This window comes from Hevea brasiliensis, chromosome 4 (assembly GCF_030052815.1).
Source record: "Hevea brasiliensis isolate MT/VB/25A 57/8 chromosome 4, ASM3005281v1, whole genome shotgun sequence".
In the NCBI taxonomy this organism is placed as follows: Eukaryota; Viridiplantae; Streptophyta; class Magnoliopsida; order Malpighiales; family Euphorbiaceae; genus Hevea; species Hevea brasiliensis.
This window is the reverse complement of record NC_079496.1, coordinates 6,408,738-6,419,307: the sequence shown is the minus strand read 5'-3', so window position 1 is coordinate 6,419,307 and position 10,570 is coordinate 6,408,738. Positions and strand designations below refer to the sequence as shown.

Here is a 10,570-nt window from a genome sequence, read left to right as displayed (position 1 = left end):
ACTTTAAACAAAAACCCGGAAACGTCCACGGAAGAAGTGAAATGTAATCAGCTGCTGCCCGCTCCCTTGGGCTGACTAGGAGCCTAGACCCCACAAAAGTTAATTATAGTTGGATTAAGACAATGTAACATAACTTATCCTTATTGAACATTAATTAATTGAGATTTTCAATTATACTGTCCTCCTTTGGTAGACAACTTTCTTCCTCCGAATGAGAGGCATATGAAGAGGAATATTTTCTTTAGTCCAATATTTTTTTTTTAAATAAATGTTTATTGTCATGCCCATCTAGAAGCAAGATTCCTCTCATAGATTGCATTATGCCCGAGATCAAGCATGGAAAAAAGAGAAGTACTAACAGAGAAGAAACCAGACTATTAAGTCTTTTAATTTAAGTTTTCTTTTCCTTGGGAAAAAGAAAAATACAGGAGTTATATTTATTACAAAGTGACTAGTGTCTTACATGTAAACAATTCCCTAACGTGAAATGATGCACGTCCTTCTAGGACAAGTCCACTGAGTCTTGTAATTGCAAGAATCCCTGAGGAGATAAAGCAGAGGGGTCCAGGAGTCTTTCCATGAGAAACTTCGAGGAGCTTTTTGCCTTGAGTTGAATCCAACAATAAGAAAACATATACAAAGTAACTGCTAACACACCACTGTAATCCTCTGATCTTGGCTACATGAGGAGGTATGATCCCTAACACAAGATAACATTTCTTACCAGAAACGAATATATTGCTTATTTCCTTTTTCCTGTGCCAATGGACAGAAGCTCAAAGCTCCCAAGTGTATCATCACGACCGCCTCTTGTGGCTGTAGCACGAGTAAATGAAGATGATTTCGACTCAAACCCAGGTTGCACTCTATGGGTCGTGGACAATCGACCACTGCTTGAGAGCAACCGTGTTGACCGATTCTCACTAAGCTCACCAGATGAGCTTGGCCGGCTGCTTGATACGACAGCCCTCTTTGAAGTACTACCATTTCGAGAAGATGGTCGGTGCCTTTCAGAACCAGTATGCTAGGGGTTTCGGGAAGAAGAGAAGAAAGAGGGAGGGGAGGGGGGAAGAGAGAGAGAGAGAGAGAGAGTCTTTAGTTGAGGAGCAAAATCCAAGTGTAATGATAAATTGAAGCGCACAGAAGTGCATAATACGTATTGCACCACTCACCACAGCCTTAGATGATGGCACATCATCTGTAGACCTGTGTCGGGAGTGATCCCCATGCAAAGCATGCCCAGAACCATTTCTTCGAGCAAATGCCTCAACTGCACCTGAGAATCTATCTCGTATCTCCTGGCCCACTAGATGAAACATATAAAATCGCGTCAAACTTGGGAAACTAGACTAACTTTTGCCACTGTCAAATAAGAATGTTATAACAAACTGTAAAAAATTCTAAGTCCTCTAAAAGGATTGGGGAAAAAGGTACTATGTAATAGAAGCGTACTAGGTACCGCATTAACACTTCATTTACAAGGAGAATTCTCAACATTGATCAACAATATATTTGCTCAAGAATGAACGTGCATCAAATTGCAGTAAAATAACAGACCTGACGGTCGTTCCACTCTTTCTGCTGATGGACCTGGATTTATAGCTGGTTTGCTGCTTGTCTATTAAGGAAGAAAAGAAAAAATATAATTTACAATAATGCAACTATAAATATACTAATCAAGAAAATTGAAGTGTAGAAATATGCTTTTACAGGGAAATGAATACCAAAAAACTAACTTACCCTTGCTCTAGAACTGGAGCCAATCTGGGGATACTTTAATATAGTCCAGTCAAATACATAGTCAAACTGATACCCTGCACCAATTACAATTCTTAAAACCCCTATAAGATTCTAAATTTTAGCAGAAGGGAATCAACTATAATTGCATATAAAATTTTTTGGAATGCCAATCAATACTTTTGAGAATTAAGTTTTAGGAGTATGAGCTAACCTTCTCGAATAAATAAGTCCCGAAAGAGCCTCTTAAGATACGAGTAATCTGGTGTATCGTCAAATCGCAATGATCGGCAATAATGGAAATATGATGTGAATTCTGAAGGATAGTTTTTGCAAAGCAACTGCCAAACAATTCATTAACATTTCAGATGCAAACAAATATAAAACATGATGAACATTAATAAATTCATCAGGATAAGCTAACAGTTAAAAATAAAATTGTACTCGTGCATTAGTGATTTCCCGCGACAATCTAATACCATATATTTAATTATAGAAAAAGAGCATCTGGAGGCTTGTAGTAAAGCAAATGATGATACCTCTATAGGAGTAAGCATCTTCTTTTCACTGATCTTGTCATATTTCTGCTTTTTAGTCCCAGCTTTCAAGCCTTGCCAGGGAAGGCTGAAAATCAAAAGAAAATCCAAGTCAAATAATTTTTTCTTTTTAATGCCCAAAGAGTGCATCATAGGGAACAAAGGCCTGCCATTCCAAAGAAACTAAGTTAAATATGTCATTGAACTTGATTGAGGCAAATCAGTGAAGTGCCAACCTTCCTCTCAGAAAATACATAAGCACATAACCAAGAGATTCCAGATCATCCCTTCTGCTTTGCTCTGGAAGTAAAATATTACCACAGTTAGGCTGAGATTTAATGTTGGATCAAATTTGATTGTGATAGCAACATCTAGCACCCATATTCAATTACAAGCTACGGTCAGCCACTCACCAACTCCAAGATGTGTGTTAACACTAGCATAGCGAGCTGTGCCTGTGAGATTTTTGTTTTCCCTGCAAAAAAACCAGATAGTATTCAAGACAGAGTCAGACAGTAAAAAGAAGCTCACAAAGGAAAGCAAGTAGAAAAAAAATTCATAATTCTGTTGATGTATTTAAAAAGAAAAAAGATATTAGGTTGTCACAATGCAAGGGGTTTCCAACATTGCAGGTTTGGAAATAAACTTTTTTCCCCTAATTTCTATACAAAAAAATTTCCAGCTTGCAAATATCAGGTTTTCCTCTGTGACACAAGGTAGCAATTTTGAAAAAAATCATGGATTCATGGTCATCAAATGTTTACATTCTCTGTTCTAACACCATCATTTTCTTACAAAAAGAAAATCATCAGATCGACAACAAGTTGCTATTTTTTTCTCCCTATAATAGACACCTACTTTTAAAAAGTTTCTTTCCCCAAGAGAAACAAACCGTGAAATATCCTTAGATACTAGAAGAATCAAGCAAAAGAAAGGTGTACCCTTGAGGTGCCTGTGGATGAAACATTAATATGGAAAGAAAAATATGGATAAAAAATACAACACTTCATAATCTTTGCTTGGTCACACATATAAATATGGGTGAACATAATTTGGTTTGAACCAATTTAATATATATATATATATATATATATATATATATATACTCTGCACCGTCCTTCCTCACTCTTCCAGGAAGAGTCTTCTTCCTCCCAAGCCTTTTCTGTTTCCTCATTTGCGCTGTCTTTGGTCTTCTTCTTCTTAGGTCATCGTCTTGTTCTTTGCGAGTTAGGTTGACTGGTTGAGGCCCCTGCAGCCTCTTCTTCTCACAGCCTCGCCAAAAGTGGCCCAACACCCAGCATCCCCTCACGCTCATGAACTCGCCTGCCACCCCCACCCATCGTGACCTTGTCTTCAGATTTGCCCCTCACCTGCAGCCATTCGCATCCCCTCCCCTGAAGCTCTGCAGCTCATGGCCTCTCATCATGACCTCACCTATGAATCCGAGCCCTGCAGGCAGGGCCTTCCTCCATTGCAGCGATGCAGCCCATGCATGTTTAGTATTTTGTATTGTTTAGATTCAATTTGTCTTGTATGAGGCTTAGGGTTTGTTGATTTTATTTTTTAATTGTTCAGAAGTCAGAACTTCAGATGTTGATTGCATTGTGAAATTACAAATTTAAGTTTGTTGTTATTTTTTCTATTGAACATCAGCTATGTTGAAATTTCTTCTTGTTCTTGAAATTTTGAAGTTGAGAATAAATGAATAAATCAGCTTTCTTCCTCTTCTTTAATGTGTATGTGTTTTTTATTTTGAATGTGAAATTATGAATCTAAACTGTGAATTCTTATTTGAAACTGTAAATTGTGAATCTAAACCAATCCAATGAACCAAATTAACTGAAATTATTCAGTTCAATTCGGTTCGGCATATATGCTATAATCAGTTTGGTTCAGTTTTCAATTTTTCAATAATTAACCAAACCGACTGTTTGCTCACTCATACATATAAACAAATAGCAAAATCCATGATGGAACATGAGAAAACTAAGTAGCAAGCTAGAATGATTAGGAACAGAAATGCCACTACAAAAGAGTAAATTTACATGGCGTCCTGGATGCCATAACAGTAAATTATGCAACAGAACACAAAATGCAACACTGCTTACCTGTATGGTATATGTTTGTGTGTTTGAAGATCCTTGTATTTTTTTGCAAGGCCATAATCAATGATATAGACCTGCAGTTAAGAAAGAATACAGAGAAAAATAATGAGGAAAAACCGTTTAAGTATCCTACAAATGAAGATCTATTAACGGGTCAGCTGTCAAAAGACTCAAAACAAATAAATAACACGGATTAAAAAGCCTCACTTCATTTTCAGTTTCAAGATCACTCAGGGAATACAAGATTGAATACTGAACAAGTGAGCTCAATCATATTGAGCTTCATAGAATGACAGAGGTGTTGCAATCAATAATCCACTGGAAAAACCATCACTTAACAAAACTACAACTTTATTTACCCAAAAATACAATATAATCATTACTATTAGCACTTTCACTTTCACATGCCTTCTCACTTCTCTCCTAGTGGAAATACTACTAGTTTCATATCATTTGTAGTTCCCCATATTTCCAATTAACTAAAGAAGTTACGATGAAGAATTTTTCTCAAATAAAACGCCCATTTATTTCAAATTTCCACAATCATATACATTAATAATTCCAACTTCAGTTATTATATTCTTACAGGTTATAACATGTTATAGAATAAAGATAATCAATTGAAAAGGCAAATCCACAAAAGGAAGGCCTCAGCTACATCTATTGAGAACCAGATTGGCAAGTAAGCTGTTGTTGCATAAGATAGAAAAGAAATGGAGCAATTAACAAGGGAGAGGGCCAGGGGCAGAAAACTGTCATGGCTGTCAACATAGATGTGATGCCTGTATAATTTATCCTTATCTTACTTTTTTTATCCTTATCTTACTTTTTTTTTTTTTTTATTAAGGACCATTCAACTACTCAGATACATCTACATTATTCAAACTTGAACCATAGATTCAAGGAGATATTTTACAGCAACAATGACTTTCTTAAGAACTGAAATTTCCCCAAAAAAAAAAAAAGACAAGAAATATCTTAAATAAGACCTTAGAATCATACAAAGTATGTATAGAAGAGTCTAAATACATTTGACCAGCAAATGCAAACCAGTGAGAGGATACATTCATGCAAAAGCATGAAACAGAAAAATTTACCTGATTTGCTTTACGCCCTAACCCCATTAAAAAGTTGTCAGGCTTTATATCACGGTGAAGAAAACCTCGAGAGTGCATATATTCAACTCTGTTTATCTGCACAAAAATGTAAATAGGCATAAGCACAGCAGTGAATTCACTAGTAAATCTCTCTCAACAACTGGCATACTTACTAATTGATCTGCAAGCATCAAAACCGTTTTCAAGGAAATTTTCCGATTGCAATAATTAAACAAGTCTTCTAAGCTTGGTCCAAGAAGGTCAATAACCATGACATTGTGATCACCCTCGACTCCAAACCATTTCAGATGGGGAATACCCGCTTCACAAAGTATAAAACATAAGCAGATAAGAAAGATGATATATAAAGTGAAATATAGGCTCACAAACAAAATATATACACAGAGAGATTCATAAAAAAAAATAATGATAGAAAAAGAAAAGCAGAAAAGAAACTTACTTCCTCCTTGAAGAAGCATATAGAGCTTTGACTCATAGTGAAGCTGAGGGTGCTTTGTCTTTGCAGATTCCTGCAGAAACCACAAGAGTGCAGGTCAGTGAAAGCCTTAGATTGGGAATTGGACAGGGGGGGAAAGGGAAAACAGAAAGTAAAATCTACAAACTCAAACTTATATAAACAGCAAAGACACAGCTTCTCATATGAAATCATCCATTCAAAACAATTATAGGCCTCTCAATTAGTACCATATGTCCAAGTACACCACTAAAGAACAGACACTACAACTGCAAATTCAAAAAAATTATTTCCAACATTTCCTCTTACCTGCTATAACCACAAATAATTAAACTATCCTGCAATACTTCAAACAATCGTCTAGATAACCTTATGCATTTCCTAGATAAGACTTTCAAAATCTGAAGTACAATATCATGTAATTACCAACCAAAGCCCCAGAAGTTAATTCTTGTTCTTCAGAGCTCCATGTGGAAAAAGGAGCAACATATCAGGAGCACAGCATTCTAATGCTAATTAGAAGCTTGTGCTGTAAAATAAGTTTTATAGAAATTACAAATTAGCTAAGGGAAGCACTGAAGCAATTATCGAAATTCAAGAAGAAACCAACAGTTGCATGAGAACAAGAACTAACCAAATTCAATGTTTTAGCATGGCACCTACCTCCTATTTGGGTCCCTTCTTCAAAAAGGAGGGAAACTAAATTTCTCTTCTTTTCGTTTTCACATTAATTCCTTACCTTAATGAACTTCTAAAATAAAGGGTACAAGTAGCAAACTAGTAACTATTTCCCCTCATTTCTTTTGCTTTTACCCTGTTTTCTCTCCAATTTGGAAGGAAATTGCAAGTATACAAATTTTTCCTTCATTTCACCCACTTCTCTCCTTTTCCTTTCTCATTTTAACAGGCAAGGGAATTTAATTTAATTCCTCCCCACCTACTCCAAAACAAGAGTAAATTAAATATTGCAAATCAATCAACTAGCTAAATTTCTCAAAATCCAAAAGAAACAAATGAAAGAAGAAGGGAAAACAAATTACTTCTTGTCAGATAAAAGTGCTACTTCATAAACAAACTCTTAATCATAAGCCTTCCAGCATAGCCAGTCATAATAGTTCACTACCATTTCAGAACAATTAAGTGAATCAATAGACAACCCTCCGATGAAAAAAGTTGAAACTTACCAACTTAACAGCCACTTCGTCTCCACTTTGCACGTTTATGCCTGAAACCATTTAACAAAAGCCAACCATAAAGAAAAGAAGACGAAGCCCAATCATCAAAAGTTAAAAGAAAAAAAAAAAAAAAAAAGTAGTAGTGGTAACCAAAACAGAGCAATGCTACTGAATAAACCCAAAAACTGCATACCCAAATAAAGTTCACCAAAGGATCCACTACCGATCTTCCTTCCAAGCTTATACTTGCCACCAATAACATGATCCATGATTAACAGTCCCAATAAACACTAGTAATACACCAATCAAATACTAATACCCCTTACTCCTTTACAATTAAATTCACCAACCACAGCGACCCAAAACTGTTCCCTTATCGAAAAACACAGCAACTTGCAGATCCATCAATTTTATTAAACATGTCACATAACAATCAAGCTCATCAATAGCCAAAATATGAAAAAGACCCGTGTAATACAACCTGGCTACTAGTATCTAACAAGTAGAATCGAGGGAAGAGGTCACTGAGAAATCTAAGCAATACCCATTAATCAGTGAATGAAATGAGGGTTCAAGAATAATGAAACTGCATTTCCTTGAGAAACTGAAAAGAAAAAGGCGGAGCGAAAAAAGAGAGGTGGGTTTCTAAGGGTATAGAAAAAGAAGAGGAGAATATCAAATGGAAACGATATTTGCTGCAAGAATTTGGGGATTTTGAAGGATCTGGTTTAAAGACAGGGATGAAACTTTGCAATACTGAGAAAGGAGAGAGGGCTAAGAGCTAAGAGAAAGAAAAGCAAGACAGATGATAGAATGATGAATTGAACCTCTTTGATGATATAATTGGATTTTCCATTTCTATTTTAAAATTTAAAGAAAAATTTTATTAAAAAAAATTGCTGTTTGTACTCTTGTTGTTGACTTATTTTATGTATACACACTGATTTACTTCACTTCACTAATATTTATTTATTTATTTTCACTTTCTAATTCATAATTATGCATTCGAAAATGATATTAAAAAAAAAAAGAAAGTTTAACTTGCTGAGAATCGCCGTCTCTTTCAGCTTTTTTCTGTGGACAAATTCAGGTGTGAGCCATTTTTTATTTAAATCAAAAAATCGAATCAAAATCAAGGCAATTCAGTTTAATTGGTTTAATTTTAAAATTAATTAATTTAATTTAATTTATAATTTTTAATAATTTTAATTAATTGATTTAATTTAATTATTTTTATAAAAAATTAAAAAAAATTGAATCGAATCGAAATTATTAATATATATATTAAGGAAGTCAAAAAAAAATTGAACCGAGTCCTAAGATTTTGATTTGATCAGTTTAAAATCGAATCGAGCCCAGTTGAAAATCAAATATACAATTTATAAATTTCGGTTTGATCAATTTAAAACCGAACTGATATTCATCGATTTGGTTAGATTCAATTTTTTATTATTAATCGATTTAATTCGATTTTTAAAATTTTTAATTTTTAATTTTTGATTTTATCGATTCTGTTCGATTCAAAATCAAACCGACCTTTTGCACACACCTATTTATATGTAAGCACCCGACACAAGCAAAACTATAAAGAAACAGTCTTCAAATTATGGATATTTATATGCGCTTATTTGGATTTGAGATATAACTTGAAAAAAATTAAAATATTTATTTAAATTTAATATATTATAAATTTAAAAAATAAATATATAAAATTTAAATATTGAATAAATAAATTTTATTATATATTTTATGTTTTAAATTTATAATAAATTAAATTTATATAAGAATAATTTTAAAAAATATTTTGAAAATTTTATTATTAAATTGTATTAAATTTAATTTATAATATCTTTTAATAACAACTCAGCAAATGCTAAACATACAATTTTAAGTGGAATTTAAAGAACTAGGGGCTATTGACATGAAAATATAAATTTTAAGCTTTTTATTTTAAAATTATTTTTATATTTTAGAGATTGGTTCTCTAAATGCATTGTTATAAAATAAATATTCAATAATTAAATTAATAATATTTTTTTAGTAAGTGTTGAGAATATATAAGTGTGAAATTCTCGCATCGAAAGAATATGAAATGAACGAGAGACATATAAGTGGGAAGGACTTACAAATTCATTACCTTAAGTTTTTGAATTAGATATGGTTTCGAATTCATAAGTATATTCTTTTATAAGATTCATCATCAAGAATGATTCTTCTCAAATACTTTGAGCTCTCGTATCTCTAACAGTAAGTATGAAATTTATTTTTTGATCAATGATGATTTAATTAATTAAAAATGTTTAAAAATTATTTAATAATTTAAAATGAACTAAAATGATAGGAAAAATACATTTTAAGATAATTAAAAAAAGGATTTAATCTCTATACTTATAAGCTGTATGAGAAAATCCTTAATCATGATTAAGAAGATAAAAAGAAAATAAATCACAATGAGCAATAAGTAAAACAAAACAAGAAATGAGGAAGGGATTGCAAATTGCAATAATGGTAGGTGAGTTTGTGAGGAGCAATCTTTGTCTTATACTTTCATTATTGCCTTAAAAACTTATTTTGAGTAGCTAATTACTAACAAAAGTGCAATTGTATTTTGTCCATCTATCAAAAAAAAAAAAGTAAAAATGATGATGACGATGTGTTTCCCAATGAGTAATATCTATTCTTACTTATTTTTATCTTTCATTAATTTATATTTTTTATTTTTTATTTATTTTTCTTTCACCTTCATCCAAACATACACTAAATCAATTCAGGGTTGGTCAATGTAGCTTTCACAGACTTATAAAAATTGCTGGTAACTGAATTGACCTATAGGCTGCTATTAATTAGGAGTTTTAAGTCTCCGACCAAAATAATAATAATAATAATAATAATAATAATAATAATTAGGAGTTTTTAAGTGCCGTGTTGCTTGCTGTATGTGGTACAAATTAGACCAAGTTGTTTGTTTCTTGCTTGCTTGCTTTTTATGCAACCCCTTTTTTGGTAGGATCAAGGACTCTCTGTATTGGGCCAAGTTACCTCAATACCCACCTCCCTTATCTTGCCTTAGGCTAGTGGAAACAGTGGATTGATTTGGGATCAAATCAAATAAAAAAAAATTTAATTAAAAATATAAAGAAATAAAAAATAATTTAAGTAGAAAATTAAAATCAAATCAAGTGTTTTAATTTAGTTGGATGACATTCTGACAGATCAAACTAATTCTCTCTATCTGCAATCTAAAATTCATAAATACAATCAAACAATAATAACATCCAAATACAATCACACTCTTAGATCATTTCATTAATAACCAAATATCTCCTTCCGTTCTTTGTCAACACTGGGTAAGAGAATTTACATTATTATTTTCTTTAATAAGAGAATTTATGAAATGGGTTTCCTATAAATATATGGCTGAGTTCATTCTCATAGCAGATACAGC

The 10,570-nt window shown here is 32.8% G+C and overlaps 1 protein-coding gene across 1 annotated transcript; it reads right to left on the bottom strand.

Moving 5' to 3' along the window:
- Window positions 1-355: 355 nt before the first annotated feature.
- On the bottom strand, window positions 356-7,965 carry LOC110659487 (casein kinase 1-like protein 10). Its single transcript, XM_021817437.2, has 14 exons — window positions 7,319-7,965; window positions 7,135-7,175; window positions 5,936-6,005; window positions 5,649-5,797; window positions 5,476-5,571; window positions 4,382-4,452; window positions 2,687-2,748; window positions 2,510-2,573; window positions 2,277-2,361; window positions 1,952-2,078; window positions 1,741-1,814; window positions 1,558-1,618; window positions 1,173-1,306; window positions 356-1,024 (listed from the first exon to the last, which is right to left on the bottom strand). The coding sequence occupies exons 1-14, from the start codon at window positions 7,392-7,394 to the stop codon at window positions 743-745; spliced, it is 1,392 nt and encodes a 463-aa protein (XP_021673129.1). The 5' UTR covers window positions 7,395-7,965; the 3' UTR covers window positions 356-742.
- Between the last annotated feature and the right edge of the window lie 2,605 nt (window positions 7,966-10,570).

Bases quoted from the DNA above. Each gene is read 5' to 3' on its own strand.
- LOC110659487 (XM_021817437.2), bottom strand. From the start codon at position 7,394: ATGGATCATGTTATTGGTGGCAAGTATAAGCTTGGAAGGAAGATCGGT. The intron at 2,749-4,381 runs GTAAGCAGTGTT...GTTTTTTTGCAG, and splicing joins CACAAACATATACCATACAG to GGAAAACAAAAATCTCACAG. The intron at 1,307-1,557 runs GTCTGTTATTTT...TGTTTCATCTAG, and splicing joins AAGAGTGGAACGACCGTCAG to TGGGCCAGGAGATACGAGAT.